Source organism: Crocodylus porosus, unplaced genomic scaffold, assembly GCF_001723895.1.
Source record: "Crocodylus porosus isolate Cpor-Errol unplaced genomic scaffold, CroPor_comp1, whole genome shotgun sequence".
NCBI lineage: Eukaryota > Metazoa > Chordata > Crocodylia > Crocodylidae > Crocodylus > Crocodylus porosus.
In genome coordinates this window covers 19,373,726-19,392,269 of record NW_017728907.1, presented here as the reverse complement: position 1 = coordinate 19,392,269, position 18,544 = coordinate 19,373,726, and the positions used below count along the sequence as shown (strand labels likewise).

The following is an 18,544-nucleotide window of genomic DNA, read 5'->3' as shown; positions in this document are numbered from 1 at the left end:
CTTGCTTGCTTGCTTGCTTGCTTGCCAGGGCTGGACGGGGCAGCCATGGTGAGGGCAGTGGGGGCTGGGGGGGGATCCTCCCCCATGGTCCCCTCCAGCCTCCTGCCCCCTACTTACTGGCATGGAGCCTGGGTTGAGCTCCCTGCCGCAGCAAGCGTGGACCTCCCGAATCTCTGAATTAATTTGGAGGCTTTTGAATCAATTTGGACCTTTTAATGGGCATCGTGATTCGATTCTGATTTGGAGATTTGGCTCCCAAATCAGGCCGAATCTCCTCTGAATCTTACCGATTACCAAAGCTCCGTACTGCCCTAGTAGGGAATGAAGGCAAGGTCATGTTCAATCAAAATGTGGATAGAAGAAATCTCGAAGGCTTTGCAGCTTGGCAATGCCCAGCTGATCTCGCTGGTATCATGTACATAGTAAGATGACTACTGCTGCATAGTCTGCATAGCTGTTAATTTTCCATTTTCAAAGGTTCTTCCTAGACATTAGATTCCAAATCTTCATCAGTGTATATTCCCATCTGCTGTTGCACCTGGACTCATGCTGTTTTTTTAAATAAAGCTAAGAGTAGGATGAAAGGAAAAAGTATTGGGAATGTGAAGCACTCCAATAATTTCAACTGCCGTGTGCTCCATTATGAAATGATGCATCTCTACCCAACCCTGCCCTGGAAAAGAAATAATTATAACTTCCTAATTCATCTTGCTGATTGGAGTATGCTGCTGTTACAGAAAATCAAAAATAAATGGAAATAGAATCCTACAAAGATATTTGATAAACTAGGACTGAGGTGAATGTAAATGTTAATTCTCTGTTCCCTGCTACCAGGTGTGTGTACGCTGGAGCCACCCTTTTACATTGTAACAGAATACATGCCATATGGGAACCTGCTGGACTATCTACGGGAATGCAACCGGGAGGAGGTAAGCGCTGTTGTGCTGCTCTACATGGCCACCCAGATCTCCTCTGCTATGGAATATTTGGAAAAGAAGAATTTTATCCACAGGTGGGTGAAATAACATTACACTGTGTTGCAGTGAAAGGGGAGGGGAAGGTTGCCTCTTAAAATATGGTATCTTTGTGGAGAATTTCTCATAAATTTAGAAATGTGATTTGAAGTGGGGATCCTCTACAGGCTGTTTTAGTTTGGATGTTATCCTAGAGCAGCCCATCCAACTTTTGAATGGCCAGCCAGAGGCCCCCTGTCATGAGCTGCATGCCCCTCAGGCTGCGTGTTGTATGTACTGCATTGGGTGTACCCTTCCCTGCTTCACCCCTTCTCCTGCACTGCATCAACATTCCTGTTCTGTACCATGTGATGGGACTTCCCCCACTTGTACTGCAGTGAGGCCCTGGGTCCCCCTGAGTTCCTTGGCCATGCTACCCTCTACCCCACACATGCACCCAGGGATAGGAACAGACAGCAGAGCCTGGAGGAGGGAGGGGGAGCCCAGAGAGCAGAGCAGCAGCAGCAGCTAGCGGGACAGTGATGGGGAGAAATGCCCAGACCAGGAGTCTGTGGGCTGAAATTTAACCCCTTGGCATGGGCAGAGGGGCACATGCAGTCTGCAGCCCACCAGTTGGACAGCCTGATTCAGGAGGGTATTGTGAATGAGGGCAGGGTTGAGCTATGTGTAATATTTGCTGGCATCTCTGGCCTTTTTTCACCTCTTCTTTGACTTTAAGTACTCTTCTTAACAGCTCTTTTTCAGAACAGACCCAAAACAACATTTTACTCATTCTAGTCTGGAAACGGAAAAATTAAGCTGTTATAACTTTTATAGTGAGTAGGGATGGGCAAAATAGTCCAGAGGTCTGGATCCAGCCTGCAGGAGCCCACCAATTCATTTTACCCCACCCACCCAGGACACTTAACTCCCACCTTCCTACATAGGAGGGCCCCAGCCTGGTCTGAAGCTTCTGGGTGGGGTCATTACCCTGCTGCAGCTGCTGGGGACCTGCTCTGCTTCCCTGGCCTCCAGTGGCTCCTCCTTTGTTCCTGCTGCTGCAGCGCTCATTCTGGGCATCAGGCAGGGAAGCTGCAGCTGGGTGGGAATGGAGCCCAGGGCCTGTGCCTAGTGGGGCTGCAGGAGCGTGAAGCTTGGGTGGGCAGGGCATGGGTGTGTGGGATTTGTGGGGTAAGGAGTGTGGGGATTCCCCCACATCCCCCCACCATGGCTTAAAGCTGCTGCTGGTGGCAGCAGCAGGTGGCAGGCCCTCGGGGTGCTCATGGTGTGCACAGGTGTAGCTGCCCAGCAGCACACAGCTCTGGCCACTTTTGGGAGCTTCACATGGCGGCAAGAAATGGAGCCAGGCCCACCTACCTCTATTGCATGGGGCTCTCATGCAGCTCCGGGGACTTACGCACCAGCAGGGGGAAGCTCCACATGATGGAGCTGGCTGCCTTCCCTGCCTCCTGCTGCCATGTGTAGTTCATGGGACTCTGCCAAAAGTGGCAGAGAGCCACATTTCCTGCTTTCTCGCAGAGTCCTGTCATCTGCACATCATGGCAGGGAGTGGGGAAGACAGTTGGTTCCTTTGTGCAGAGCTTACCCCAGTGGTACATGGGTACCAGGAGCTGCACATGAGGTAGCCTGCCTCCACTTGTCACCACATGCAGGTCCTGGAACGGGCTGGAACTGTGTGCTGCTGGGTGGTTGCATCTGCATGGGCCATGAGCACCCTGAGGACCCACTGCCAGCAGCAGGGGCTGTGTGCTGTGGTGGGGGGGAGTCCCCACATGGCCCCACCCTCCCTCACACCCCACAAACCCTATACACGCCCACATCCTGTCTATACCACTCCCACAAGCCTCCTACATGTCTCACCCTCCCCCCCACACACACACTGCCACACCCCCACCCACACACATACCCCACCATATACACGCACTCACCCCCCAGAACTGCATCCCACACGCTCCCCCACACACCACCACCCACACAAAAGTAAGACTATTTTTGACATATTATGGAATCACCTCTACATAAACTGTGCAAACACATAAATCGGGACAAAAATATTTTTTGAAATCAAAATATGTTTATAGTAGATGTTTGACTTTTAGTGTGTGATTTGTTTTTTCTTCTGGTTCCAAGGTGGTAACCCCTCCCCCACCCCCAGGAGCCCTTACAGGGACAAGGGGAGGGACTTCCAGTGGCAGAGGGGGTGGGACATTTGGTCCCAAGATGGCAACCGGGGGTGGGGCACCTGCACCTGCCGCCCTCAGCAGCTCACCAAAATTCATTAAGCTGCCCTCCAGCCAAAATAATTGCCCACCCCTGATACTGAGGGAAGGTGTAAAGAAATTGCCTGTTCTAGTTGGATCAAAACCAGCAGTCAGCAATAATTCTGGCAGTGGCCCAGAAGGACCCAGCTTGAGTCAAAGGAAGGCCAGTGCTGGGACTCAGCTGCCCCTGCCACTGTTTGTCCCCTCTGCCTGCCCAGGCTGGCTGTAGGTTGCTGACCCTTAGTAAAGACAATGTGACAAGGCTGCTATTCTTCATAGGGATTGTCAAGAGCTGAATTTATCGTATTCCCGATAAACTCAGAACCATTGTCATTGTAACACTCTTACTGATGGTTTTAATGGAAGCTAAAGGAAGAGCCCTAGATTCTGAACTGCCCCATCAATCTCAGTTGTGGTTTCTCCAAGTCATGGATAGACAGTGGGAGATTATTTTGTCTCTACCTATTCTGTGAGAAAAGAGATTCCTCCGGGTTTATTTTCAGACCCCTCAGTTGCTGAATTTGTCTTCAAAATAGTCTTTTTGAAGCTGAGGACTCCTGGATTTAGGTGAAAAATGTGTTCCAACGGATCCTGGTGGAATTAGTACATGCAACTGATTTAGTGATTACTGATGCTGAAAGGACATCAAATCTTGGGTCCTTCTCAGGGTAAGAAGTGAACATACATTAGGCAAGTCATTCTCAACCAGGGTGCTGTAGCACCTTCCGGTGTCATGAGATCCTTAAGTGTTCTGCAAGGTGTCGCTCAGTATTAATATTGGTAGGTGAACAAACACCTGTACCTGATTCACAAGATAAACTCAACTCAAATTTCAAATGGGATTCATAGTTTCATAGTTATTGGGGTCGGAAGGGACCTATTAGATCATCGAGTCCGACCCCATGCCCTGGGCAGAAAAGAGCGTTGGGGTCAAATGACCCCAGACAGGTGTCTGTCCAATCTTCTTTTGAATATTTCCAAGGAAAGGGACAGCACCACCTCCCTTGGAAGCCTAGTCCATATTTTGGCGACCTTCACTATAAAGAACTTTTTCCTGATGTCCAGCCTGAATTTGCTCTCTTTTAACTTGTGTCCATTGTTTCTAGTTATCCCCGACTGTCACCCTGGTAAACATCGTATCCCTCACTTTCTGCTGACCCCCACAATGAGTTTGTAGGTGGCTGCAAGATTACCACCTCTCAGCCTCCTCTTGTGGAGGCTAAAGAGGTTCAGGTCTCCCAATTGGCCCACATAGGGTTTTTTCTCTAGGCCTTTAACCAGACAGGTGGCCCTCCTCTGAACCCTTTCCAGGTTATCCATATCCCTCCTGAAGTGCAGCAACCAAAACTGGATGTAGTACTCCAGCTGCAGCCTGACCAATGCTGCATAAAGGGGAAGTATCACCTCCCTAGACCTGTTTGTGATGCACCTACTTATGCAAGAAAGAGTGCAGTTAGCTTTATGTATTACCTCATCACACTGGTGACTCATAATAGACTCCAAAATGAACATGACTCCAAGGTCCCTTTCCGCAGTTGTGCTGCTTAGAATGGTCCCTCCCAGACTGTAGGAGTGCTGATGATTCTTCCTCCCCAGATGCAACGCATGCCACTTACCCGTGTTAAACTGCATCCTATTCTGTTCTGCCCACCTCCCCAGCCTGTCCAAATCCACTTGGATTTGCTCCTTGCCCTCTAGCATGTTTACCTCCTCCCCTCCCCCCATAGTTTTGTTGTCAGCAAACTTGGCCAGGGTGCTTACTACTCCCTCGTCCAAGTCATTAACAAAAATATTGAATAGTACTGGTCCCAGGACAGAGCCTTGGGGGACTCTGCTGCCTACATTTCTCCAGGTGTCAAAAACATTTGGACCTATTGTGGGTTTTCTGAGTTCTTTGCAACAGAATTGCTCTTTTTTTTCCTACTCTTTCTATTTTGTTAATTCTTTTCATCCCGGCATAAAATTTATCATCAGGTCTTTGACTGTAGTTTGTATTACAATGAGTGTCAAACACTTCTAGGTACTATATGGTGGTATTAATAGCATGCCTGAACCAAATGGGAAATGTAGTGCTCTAGCTATGGACATTTGTTGTGGCTCAGTAGTTTGGGTGGAAGGAGAATCTAATTCAAGGCATAAACAGTGCATGCACTGGGATAAAAATTTCAGGTAGTGCTTGAGAAAGCAACTCTAACTGTGCATTTCTTCTCACACAGGGACCTAGCAGCTCGGAACTGCTTGGTAGGAGAAAATCATGTGGTGAAGGTGGCCGATTTTGGCTTGAGTCGATTGATGACTGGAGATACCTATACAGCTCATGCTGGAGCTAAGTTTCCTATCAAATGGACAGCTCCTGAGAGCCTGGCTTATAACACCTTCTCAATTAAATCAGATGTTTGGGGTAAGATGTGTTCAAAGCCCTCATCTGTGGTAGCCCAGAGCGCTTATAACACCTGATAAAGGGAGTTTGAGGAAGAGGATGTCTGCTGATATCAGACCAGGTCACCCATCACAACACCCTGACTTTTCCTAGCATGTATATTCATGGGCGGATACGGAGGAGGTGGTGGCATGGCCACAGCTCCCTTTTTTGACCATATGACAGGATCAGTAGCCAGGTACTTTAAATCCCAAAAGAAGATAAAAATTCCACCCCGCGCTCTGTCTGACACAGAGGCGTGTTCTGTCACATTCGCCCCTACCCCTTTTGCCCACCTGTCTGCTATTGCTAGAGTTGCTGCTGTTGTGTTCTTCCTGTCCCAAGGGCAAAGGAGCTCTTGTCCCGCTCCCAGCTGGTCTGGGCAGGGGCTAGGATCAGTTGGAGACAGTGGTGGCAACAGGTGGGTGGATTCCCTCTCCCTGTCTATTCCCAGGGAGCAGGCCCAGGGCCAGGAAACCCATCTGCCCATGGTACTGAGCCCAGCCTCTACACTGCTTGGTTGAAGTGGCTCTGGAACTTCCTTCACCCCCAGGACAGTTGGATAACAGCGGTAGGGGGTAGGGGACATGCCTTTGAGCAGGGAGGTGCAGGGGATGAGAATTCTTACCTGCTTTGGGGACTTACAAAGTCCCTGACTGCAGCTTCCCTGGTGTGGTCTGCCTGCCCCAGTGGGAGCCTAGAGACTCAAAGCAGGGGGTGTAGGCACCCTGTAGTGCCAGATCCTGCTCCTACAGCCCCCACCCGTTTTGTAAAATCCTACATGTACTCCTCCTGAAGGCTGACATGAATAACTGCAGAAGAGACTACTTCAGGCTATATTCAAGACTATGGTAGGACTCATCCCATGGAAGAAAAGAAGGGATAGATGAAAATTTGGGTTTTTTTGTTCTTCTTTGCAGCCTTTGGGGTGCTGCTGTGGGAGATTGCCACCTATGGGATGTCACCATACCCAGGTATTGACCTCTCACAGGTGTATGATCTGCTGGAGAAAGGATATAGAATGGAACAACCAGAAGGATGTCCCCCAAAGGTTTATGAACTGATGAGAGCATGTGAGTCTTTTCTCTTTTTTTTCCTCCTCTGTTTCATTTTGGGAAGGAAATGTAAAAATCTAGGATAGTGATGAGAATCCATAATTAGCTGTGGAACCTTTTGTTTCTGATCTGCCCTGTCATGTTTGACTGATGTTGGTAATTGAAAATACTTTCACTGTCTGAAGGGTGTCTAGTGACCTGTGTAAAAAGTGTGATGTACACTAGACACTGGCTTGAAACTAAGCATTCAATTCTGAAAATCCCCATCACAATTAGGACTGTTAAATGACACCCTTCGGTCCCACCAGCAGAGACCATGGCCTGAATGGTACTATAACACTTAGAATAGCCCCATAGTTCAGTGGCAGAAACACCTTGGGCAACTGTAATCTGGAAGCCTGGTCTATTTTGTTACATCTGCCTGCTCTATGGTTAAAGAAGAGTTTAATCTCCACGGCTGAGATGGCAAATAAGGAAATGTTACTTTTTCATTTAAAAAAAAAAAAAAAGAGGTGAGAAGGAATTAGTGCTGGCAACATGATAATGCTTTGTTATGGTTGAAAGATGGTTTCTTGATCCATCACCACTACAGCCTTGCTACACCTGTCTGTGATTCCTGTTGAAATAAGCTGGGATTCCAGCAACTGTGTGATTGACATGCTGGCTGTGGAATAAATGGTCTTAGCAAAAACGTACTCAAATCCTCAGACTCTTTCCCCTGCAAAAAAAAACCAAACAAGATGACTATCTGTAATTCCTGCTGCACACATTGAGAACTTTTCTACCTTGCCATATAGGCTGGATGTGGAATCCCCCAGAACGACCATCATTTGCTGAGACCCACCAGGCCTTTGAAACGATGTTCCATGACTCCAGCATATCAGAAGGTGAGTACCCTTGCTTTTTCTACTCTTGTTAAATGTGGTATTTCATGTCCATGGTGCTGACTACAGGTTATTGAGGCTTACTCTGCTAGAGTCTTGCTCTTCAGATGTACAAAATTGTGCTCATGTATGTTTCAGTGAGATTAGACGCATTTAAAAATATTCCAGTCCAGTGGAAGCTGTATTAATTTTTTTAGGTATAAAAGGGTAATGGAATAGGTGTTAAGTATAAAATCTAGTCCATATTAGAAGTCTTTTATTTCTATTACAGAACTTAAGTATAGTCTTTGAAGGTGAGTTGAAAGAAGGGAAAGCACACACACATGCAATATTGGCCTGTATTTTTTTAACTTTAGAAATTGAGTGACTAAATACTGTATCTTCTTGCATACCACACCCCCTCCCCCCCAAATAAGACATGAACCTTGATTTGGGGAAGGCAGAACAAAGGAAAAAAATATTTCTAGAGTTATGACTGCGTAGAGCAGGGACAGAACCTAATCTTAATATCACTTATGCTCCCTGTCAAAAGCTGAATCTGTAGCTGCTGTTGAAAACTGATGTTTAAGGGCAAGTCTGATTTTGAAAAGAAAAAAATCTGCCAGTGTGTTAACTGACATGCTCAGCTGCCTGAATAGAAATACCACTGCTGCTGCTGAGCAGTTGGTTTTAAATATGCAGTGGAGCAGGAATTTAAGTGGAGTGCTTCCATTCTGGGGGAGAGAGGGTAGGGCATCAGTTTTGTTATTTAACATACACACCCCAATTTTTGAAGGCTAATTTTGGTGGAAAGGGTGCGTGTGGTATGTGAGTAAATATGGTATGGATTTTCATCAGCGCTTATTACTGTTTTAACCTCTGGAAGGAAAGTGCTATTACCAGCAACAAACGGATACACCTAACTTGAGCACGTAGCTATTACACATGTATTTAATCTAAAATTTTGGTACACAGTGGGCACGTCTATACATGCATTAATGCACCTTTGCTACTGGACATTAAATTTAGTACCTCTACACAGTACTACATAAATGTGGCAGTACTGCATGGTAGCAAAGGCATGCACTTTTTTTGTGAAGCTTAATGCTCAGTAGACTAATTTTTGCTGCACATTAGTGCTTTAGCATGGCTTTTGCAATAAGCTAATGCACAGTGAAATTAGTCTTCTGTGCATTGTCTTGTGTAGATGCGCCTAGTATCAAACAACAGAGGGCAGGGCTATTTCCATCTCCTAAAAAGCTTTGAACCTTCTTTGAAATGTAAAGTAAGTTGATCCATCCCCTTCACTACCACAGAAAATGCACCTGGCTAAAATTCCATTAGAGAAAGTCATTCTGCCCAAACAAACCCAAGCTTGGCAAATTCCCAGGAGTTTTATGGCCTTGCCTAACCCTTGTGTGTACATATGTAATGCTAGGAAAAATAGAATCTGCCTTTATTGTTAATGGGATGGTGCAGCCTGGAAAAGGGGAGTACTCTACCTCAAGGCCAGCTTTCCTCTTAAAGGGACACGCTGCTACAGGGGTGTTTCTATGCCGAGAAAGATGACTATCCTACTAAGAGTTGAGCAGCTTCTGAGCCATAAGCAGCACCTCAACCCCTGGCATGGGATAGAAGCTGCTTTTTTGAGGGGGTTGCTGTTTCTTATTTTACATTTCTCACTATTTTTTGTTGTTGCTGAACTTGGATGTAAACCAGTGTCTGAAACCATTAAGAAATACTATATATTTTTGCATACAAGACAACACCAAATAAAACACACAACTTGTTTTCTGGAAAGCAGAATGTAAAAAAAAAATAAAATAAAATAAAAAAAATTCAGGGTCATGGCTAACTGCATAACAGAGTAAGTTCTCCTGGGAACATAGGATCCAGGGATACAGAATCCCATGAGAAGTCTGGTGAGGCAGCAGGAACTTCCTGGTGTAGCAGACTGTCTCCTGGGATGTCATTTCTTAGACCGTCTGTTTCCAGGAGGAATTATTGTGTCACACAAAGTTAGGCCCCAGACACTTGGAATGGCAGCAGCAAAACTAAATACTTTACTGTAAGTACCTTGTATAAGTTACTATAAATTGTTTTCATATCACAAGCCTCATTAAGATACTACCAACAAACTCACGTGCTGCTTCAGGCACAAGCTAATAGTGCTCAGCCAGTAGCTATGGCTGTGAGAGGGCTAACACAGGACTCCATACCTTCATATTTGAGCCAAACATAAATCACAGCCATCTTGACAGCTGCATAGCATGCATAGTGTTTCCAGGCATGCCTCTTTTCCAGTGAAGAAAACAGCTTCGTTGCCTAAAGTGCACACTTCAATTTTGGGAGGCTGATTTTTGGGGGAAAGGCACATATTGTATGCAAGCAAATGTAACTAATCCTCTCCAGTAGGGGTCAGCAACATTTTGCAGCCAGGAGGGACTGCTTTAACAGAGCTTAGCTCTGAATGTGCTCCTTCCTTTTTTTTTTTTTTTTTTCCCCTTCCACCAGTACTGCCACTGCTACTCTTCCCTGCTGCCAAAATGCTGCAGAAGCCTCTAGTTCTGTGGCCTGTAGGTTGCCAAACTCGGGTTTATATCCTTGGATCCAGTAGAACAGGGTTCCTCAACCAGTGGGTCCTCTAGGTGGGACTCAGTTGTGGTGGCAAAACCAAAGTACCACAGCAGGACTTCTGGTTTCACTTTTGCACACTTCAGTTGGCTGTTAGGAGCTACTGCCCCCTCCTTGACTGGTGGGACCAGGATTTTTTGACCTTACGTAGGTGGGACATAAGGTACAAAAGGTTGGCTCACAGCAATTGGACAAGGGCCTCCAGTAAAGACTCGTTCTTTTCCTTTCCTTTGCTAATCTCTGATCCCACTGTTCTCCTCATCCTCTTTGATTATCTCCTCCCCCTCAACCCCTCTTATAGAGGTGGCAGAAGAGCTTGGAAGAACAGCCTCATCATCATCTATAGTTCCTTATTTGCCCCGGTTACCCATGCTTCCCTCCAAGACTAGAACTTTGAAGAAACAGACAGAGAACAAGGAGAATATTGAAGGAACACAGGAAGCTGTGGAGCATTCGGCTTCCAGCTCAGCACCAGGTATGGGCAGTAAGAGTCGCTGTGGCCATACATTATAGGGCAGGTTTTCATCTGGCATAAGTTATCGGTAGCTGTTTATTGACATTTCCAGTACTGTGACTACGTATATGAACTGAACATGTGCACCTGCTGATCTCAGCAGGATGGTTTTTAGGCTCAACCACACTCCAGCTAGCCCTTGTAAAGTGGTATTACTCAATGAACCCCATGAACATGTTGCACATACAAGTTAAGGTAGAACAAGAAAAAATAATGCACCTGAGAGTAGGCACACAGACAGTAAGCCTTATCTGTGTCTTGCTTTTTTGGAGTAGTGCTGGGGAGGGTTCAGGATAAGGAAACACTTCTCTTCTTGGGGAAGCTGAGAGGGTATGGTATACAGCCTGGCATTTTTTCTTGATGTGTGAAATAGGGTATATCAGTTGGCAGTATGTGCTCTGGCTATTGTTTATGAAACTCAGGGATTTCTAAGAGCAATAAGAATAGGGCTTTGAACAGATGCTGTGCAAGATTCCCTGCACTGCTCTCAGTTCATCAAACTATTCAGTTGAATGAACAACCGTTCATTTCAGGCTGTGTAAAGCAGTGGTCTCCAAACTTTTTTGATCGTGCACCCCTATCAGTAAAAAATTTTGAGTACGCACCCCCAATATATGTATATTTATATAAATACAAATAGAAGTTCTAATATTTTCTTCTTGCACCCCAGTTGATTGTCTTGTGTACCCCCTGGGGTGTGCACACCCCACTTTGGAGAGTACATACCCCACTTTGGAGACCACTGGTGTAAAACAGTTTAAGGGTTAGAACATATTAATAGATCCTACCACTCCAGCTTCACCAGCCTGATCTCTTACTGTGAAAACTGTATTTTTTTTTGGTTTGATAAACTTCATCGCCATCTTGAATGTTAACATTTTTATTGTTTTTTAAAATGATTTAGAATTTCATAAGCAAAACTGACAAACAGTAAAATAGATTGTTTAATTTATAGTTTAAAGCACAAGACCCATAAGCAGAGAAGAAAAGGGCAGAGAGAGAAAAAAAGAAATAGAAACTAGAGGTGAACAACAGATCCTTGGTATCATCTGAACTTTTTCTTATGTTGAGTTTTCCAACTTGCATGACTAAGGTTTTTGTGTGTATGAAATTTTATTTTTCAAAGGACACTGCATCTGCCCAGAAATACGCTGTCTTTCAAACCCAGGTTCAGGCAGGTTTAGGAGCGCAGTACTGGAAAGGGCCTAAGCTATCGCGTCCAGTTGTTTGCATCAACAGGCCAATGCCACGCATCCCACTACAGAACATTTTATGAAAACTAAAGCTTGGACACCCTACTACAGGGGTGTCCAAATTCAGTGCAGGTGGCAACCATGTGGCCTCTGGGATTTCCCTTTCCCCCTGCCGCCCTTCAGGTTCTCCCTCCTAGCCACGGCTGCATAGGCTGCACAGGTGGCACACAGCTCCCTTCCCCCTCTTGCTGCATTAGCAATACAGTCCCCTCCTTGGCCTTTTCCTCACCATGCAGCAGTGAGAGAGGCAGCTGCAGGGGCCTGTGGGCCCATCGGTTTGACAGTCTTTTTCTACATTATGCCTCAGGCAAAAAGCAATGGAGAAAAGGCCTACCACTGCTGTGGCAGATGAGTTATTGATTCATTTGCTCAGGTAATTCTAGGAAGAAGACCATGTCCCATGTTTATAGAGGAAGGCAAAAAAACCCTGCAGTTCTTATGAGTCTACCTGTGGAAAAATTCCTTCCTAACTGCGTATCTGGTGACTCATTTGACCCAAAGCAGGAGGGCAGCAAGCTGGAGTTTTTTTAATCGGCTCTTGATTCCTATTTGTTTCCTTTCTCCAGGATTTATCAGAAGTGCACAGCCCACAAGTGGGTCTCCAGCCCTGCCTCGCAAGCAGAGGGACAAGTCACCCAGCAGCCTCTTGGAAGATGCCAAAGAGACCACCTTTACAAGGGACAGGAAAGGTGGCTTTTTCAGCTCTTTCATGAAGAAGAGGAATGCTCCCACACCTCCAAAGCGCAGCAGTTCCTTCCGCGAGATGGAAAATCAGCCCCACAAGAAATATGAGCTAACGGGTAATTTTTCATCTGTTGCTTCCTTGCAACATGTTGATGGGTTCTCTTTTCCTCCCACCCAGCAAGATTCAAACCTGGCCCCACCCAAGTGCTATGGTGGAGGCTTTGCACAGAGGAACTTCTGCAGTGATGATGGTGGTACTGGCAGTGGTGGGGGTGCAAGTGCTGGTGGTGGGTGGTCAGGCATCACAGGTTTCTTTACACCACGCTTGATTAAAAAAACACTGGGTTTACGAGCAGGGAAACCCACTGGCAATGAAGAAGCTTCAAAGCCTTTTCCAAGGTCAAACTCTACATCTTCCATGTCCTCAGGGCTTCCAGAGCAGGATAGAATGGCAATGACCCTTCCCAGAAATTCCCAGAGGTCAAAAATACAACTGGAAAGGACAGTTTCCACATCCTCTCAGCCAGATGAGAGCACAGGTAGGTCCAATGACCTGCTTCCCAAAAGGTTTGAAGAAGGCCCTGGTGTGACCAGAGAGAGACCAAAAGCCAAATTCTTGCCAAGAGGTGCCACAGCTCTTCCTTTCAGACCCCCCATGGGGGAGTCAGCTGCCACAGAGAAGGATGGTCCAGGAGTAGTAACAGCAGCCCCTAAAAACAAAGAAAAAAACAGTGGTACAAGGCAAGGGACAGTAGAGGATGGAGAGAGACTAGGATGGTCCTCTCCAGCAAAGGCTGCAGCAATACTTCCAACCACTCATAACCACAAAGTGCCAGTCCTAATCTCACCCACTCTAAAACATACTCCAGCAGACGTGCAGCTCATTGGCACAGACTCTCAGGGTAATAAATTTAAGCTCTTATCTGAGCATCAGGTTACATCTTCCGGCGACAGGGACCGGCCCAGACGGGTAAAACCAAAGTGTGCCCCACCTCCTCCACCAGTTATGAGGCTCCTACAGCAGCCACCCACTGGCTCAGACACTGCAGAAGAGCAGAATAATACCACAGGAGCTCAGCATGGACTGGAAGTGAGCGAAGGTGGTAAAAAGGCAGCGGTGGCACCTGTTGGTGGAAAAACTGGGAGGCCCGTTTTGCCTCCACCTCAAGTGCCTCTGTCATCGTCTTCCACCTCCCCAGCAAAAATGGCCAATGGCACGGCAGGTGCCAAAGTGGCACTAAGAAAGACCAAACAAGCAGCTGAGAAAATCTCTGCGGACAAAATTAGCAAGGAGGCACTGCTGGAGTGTGCAGATCTCCTCTCGAGTGCCATCACCGAGCCAACGCCAAACAGCCAGCTGGTGGATACTGGGCACCAGCTGTTGGATTACTGCTCAGGCTATGTCGACTGTATCCCGCAAATGCGCAACAAATTTGCTTTCCGGGAAGCCGTGAGCAAACTGGAACTCAGCTTGCAGGAACTGCAGGTGTCCTCCACAGCTGCTAGTGTGCCCGGGGCCAACCCAGTCCTTAATAACTTACTGTCATGTGTCCAAGAAATCAGTGATGTGGTTCAAAGGTAGCTACTGTCAATCTTAGTAGAAGAAAATATACATGGTGGGGAAACTCTTTTTCTGTACTGATGATTTCAGAAGGAAAGACTGATACTTGAGTGAGTTTGTGAAGTACCTCAGATTACTGAGTTCTCCTCTCGTTTACAGGTTCATCTCAAAATATGGGGAGGGAGGGAGGAAGGCGATGCTGGAGGGAGGGAGGGAGAAGTGGGGTAGATTGAAGCTGAAGGGGCAGAATGTTTAAAAACTGCCTCACCAGAAAAATCTGATCTGCTTGTGTCTACAAGGGAGAGCAGTTCCTTACTCTTTCCAATGTGAGGAAGGAGAAGAGATGGTGGGTTCTTGTTTCGGTAAGGGTGGTTTTCCTTCCGATATCCAGAGTACCTGTGTGGTTGCAGGGCCACTTGATGTACAGATCCTCCCCTTTCTGCACTAATGCTTGCTTTGGCCTCCTGAGATCACAAGGGAAAGGCACCGGGACTCTGCGGGCGCTCGTGCTGAGAGTTCTGAAGGGGGAGATTCCGTGTGATTGTGGAGGAGGAGGTCTAACGCACTGATGGTATTCAGAGCTGCTGGAAGTGGATGCACTAGCCCAGATGGCGTACTTCCACAGTGCTGTGGCTGCTGTAGTAAGAACTACAAAACGAGTTAATATATGAAACAAACCCCTTTCCCTGCCCATGCCATGACATCACACATTCATATTTTCATTAAATTTGAAGCTGAAGGGATACTGGGCAGACTTGCCACTGGATTATGCCCCTACCCCACCATACAACCTTCACTTGGGTTGGTTGGCTACTCCTGCTTCAGGTAGCCTAGCATGGATGTTGCCTACTGGTCACTTGCAAGTAGTTTGAGATTCATGCACAATTTGCCAATGTCTTCTGATAAACTGTAGATTGTTGTAACTTTGGTACAGTGTTGGCTTCCTCTCCTCTTTTTGGTCACTTTGAGATCCATACTTGGCAAGGCACTGCCTCCTGTCAGTGCACTTTCTCACTGTTCTCTACATTCCTTTTTAGTATTAAAAGTGCCAACACTAATACAGTCCTCTTGGGAACCAGAACATACAACTTTACTGTCCCACTGTCTTCCTTCTGCTGCAGGTTTTGCTAACGGTCATCTAAGTATCTGTCCCTTGATCTCACATAACATTAACTGCTGGTGGCTTTTTGGAAGTTGCCCACCTGTTTTGACTTGCAGGACTCTACCTCTTCAGGGCATCAGGCTGCACAGATATGAAAGGAGTGCAAGGTGGTGGTGGTGATGCTGGAACATAGAAAGCAGATAGCATTTACTGATGTGGAGCATACATGGATCTTACTTTTGCCTCCAGCAGGAATGTCCATATATTAGTATATCAATATACTCCTCTGTATCTGAGGCTTGAAGAAAACCAGCGTGGCTCAGATATGTAGCATCATTGAGGATTTTGCGCTCTTGCATATTGACAATCCACAGAACTGGAATCAGAATTGGAAACAGTTTTCCTTGCTGTTGGCTGCTGGCATGTAGGGAAAAGCTGTAGTACCTTGCATGGTTTCAGGAGAGGGAAGCAGTGGGCATGGTGCATGTTTTCAAATACATGCTCACTAACGAATGTTTTTGCTTACGTTCCATTCTTTGCTGGAGAGCTGGTGAGGTTGTTTAAAGGTCTGACTTGCTCTGCACCTTAAATCTTATATTTTAGCTAAAATCTTAATTTTTTTTAATGTTATCAAACTGCTTTTAAGTAAAGTCATTGATGTTGGTCTGGGGGTGAAGTGTGAAGTTGAGGCCTGGCGGTGAGTCAGTAAAAAAAACTCAAGCAAGAGGTTGTTGAGAATTTGTCCTGTCCTTTTTTTGAGCCTTGAGCCATTTTTGATTCACTGTCACCCTTACACTACGGCGGCCTTACTGGTAACCCAGAAACTGCCCAAATCACTCTTCCATTGGGTCAGTATAACATTGGCAAGTGGCTTGCCCCCAGGCTACCCTGCCCTGTTGTCCTGCTTTGAGACCTGTGATTCAAAGGAGGAGTGTCAGCTGTGCTGAGAGGGTTGCTGTCAGCCATCTTCAGGCCCCAGGTTTGAGGGGGTATTATTATTATTAAGGTCTTGCAAACAGTTTTGTTCATGCTTTCATGAAATTTGTCACAGGATAATGAAGTCTTCTGCCAGTGTCTGCAAATCAAAATCTCATTTTATGATAAATCAAGTTTCATTGCTACATGTGAGCAAGTGTAGCAATGGAATAATGCGTGTGCATTTCTGAATATAACAGACCAGTTGAGCTTTGTGGTAAGTGAAATGCAAAAAAAGGCCAAATAGCATCACTGATGGGAAAATCAAAGTTGGTAGTCAGTTTTGGTCTTTTCAAGCTGGTAGTGTTGAAATGGGGACAGCAGAAGTGCAGCATGTTTAGTCTGTCTGCCTGGCACTTGGACCACATGACAGGATCTGATGCCTGTTTCTGCAATAGGTTGGCTATTCAACTGCTTCGTTCCAGTGCAGACCCCTGTGCTTCAAGCCTTAGCACCAAGTGAGGGCAGTTTAGGGGGTGCTGCCTCAGCATTCCTTGCACATGGTAGTTTGTGCTTAGCCAGAGCCCAGAGTACCGAGAGCAGGTGTTGGATTTTGCCACTGTTATCTCCTGAACCTTTCAACAATTTTTCTATTTTGTCTTTTTATACGTGTGCTGCAGGGGGTAGAGGGTGCACCTTAAAGCCCCCTGACTGTCATGTGCATCAGTGTCCCCATGCTGAAAAATGGTGGTGGGGGTGCTTTAATTAAAACACCCCTGCCACCATTTTTAGCACAGGGACACTGATGCACACAGTGCTGGAGTCTGCTGGAGTGTGGTAATTACCACACTCCAGCAGACTTGATTAATCAAGTCTGCCCTGACATGCTGTAATTATAGCATGTCAGAACAGCCTCAGTGTACCTGTATAGGCACCCTTTGTGTCTTTCAGTTATCTTGATCATAACTGTGCGTTACTCTGAACAAATCTGCTGTGAAAGGATGACCTATATTGTCTTGTCCTATCCTTTTCATCCTTAGAAGTATGGTTTTTAACTGTAGAAATTCAGGCTTTTTCTGCCCTGGGGAGCTAGGGGAACTGACATTGCAGGAGATGGGCTGAAACAGGGCAATTTTGAGGGAGAAGGCCCTTATTGTCAAGTTCTGAAAACTTTTTTTTATTGGTAACATTTTCTATCAAGTGTGCAGATGCTGGAGCTTAACAAATGTCCTTCCGGATTCCAGCCCGTCTCAAAGTCCTGCGGTAAAAACAGTGAAGGACAGACTCGGACATTCCAGGCACTTCTGATGCTCAACTCCCCTGTCAGTCCATCCTTATCCACCATAGCACTTGTTTTAAAAAAAATATTCATTTCTAGCTCCTCCCTCACACCACACGCCCTGTTTCTGCCACAGAAGTCGAACTCCAGGGTGGGTGCACAGAGCATTTCTAATCCATTCTAGACAGTAGCTCAGGGCCTCAGATTTCAGTCTTGCTGATAAATCAGTGGCCTTTTACTTCCCTATTGCATGTGCTGCAATAGATCAAGTACACAAAGATGGGGGGGTGGGGAGAAGATGCAACAATGGAGTTCATGGGCTTCTTAATTTTACACTCTTATTTTCCTGCAGGTCTTGATGTCTTATGCTTCCTTTTTGAATTAAGGGGGTGGGTGGGGAGGGAAGGGGAGCTGGTCCATTCAACCTGTTATCATGTATCTGCATTTTTGTACCTGCCACTATTGGATGACTCAGTTAAGCTATTCTTGATTTTTGAGGCTCCAACTGATCTGTTTGGTAAAGATGGGGAAGCTGCTGTGAGGGGTGCAGAATTGCTGCCACCTCTGCCTACTGTGGTGCAGTGCCATGCTGTGTAGAGAAGCTTGTGCTAGCTCTGAACAAGTTGGTGTGTACACAGCACAGTGCAGATACCCTGGCTCCAGGAGCCAGCCAAGTAGCTACATCAGTCTGGTGCTCAGTCTTAGCCTGGCCAGTGGGGCCAGGCAGGGTGCAGTACTGATGTTGGTTTTGGAGCCAGCTGGGGTAGCTCTGTGGTACTGCTTTGTAGACTTGCCTTTGGAGCTGTTACTCTACTGCTTGGATTGCCCATTGTCCCCTGCTGCAAGAGAGCGCCCATGGTGGGAGGAGTGAAATCTGTTTTCAGCGATAGGGGTCAGTTCCTTCTGTTCTGTCTGGGAGGCCACCTAGAAAGGTTACAAACCCTCCCCTCTTTTGTTTAGGTTGACTTTCACTTGGCCTTTAGGGCTTCTAGCTGCATTGGCCCCTCTGCATTCTTCATTGTATAGGATG

The 18,544-nt window shown here is 46.4% G+C and overlaps 1 protein-coding gene across 3 annotated transcripts in view; it reads left to right on the top strand.

Annotated features, from left to right (window-relative positions):
- Positions 1-18,544, top strand: part of ABL2 (ABL proto-oncogene 2, non-receptor tyrosine kinase) — a 33,478-nt gene that overhangs the window by 11,370 nt on the left and 3,564 nt on the right. The window contains exons 6-12 of one of the 3 annotated variants that reach the window (XM_019530910.1): positions 835-1,012; positions 5,452-5,636; positions 6,575-6,727; positions 7,507-7,596; positions 10,508-10,681; positions 12,540-12,773; positions 13,086-14,857. In XM_019530910.1, the coding sequence (XP_019386455.1) occupies positions 835-1,012; positions 5,452-5,636; positions 6,575-6,727; positions 7,507-7,596; positions 10,508-10,681; positions 12,540-12,773; positions 13,086-14,239 (2,168 nt within the window). In that variant the 3' untranslated portion in view covers positions 14,240-14,857. Of the gene's footprint in view, positions 1-834; positions 1,013-5,451; positions 5,637-6,574; positions 6,728-7,506; positions 7,597-10,507; positions 10,682-12,539; positions 14,858-18,544 lie in introns of those variants that run through there. The other 2 variants (XM_019530911.1, XM_019530909.1) reach the window with 2 other exon arrangements.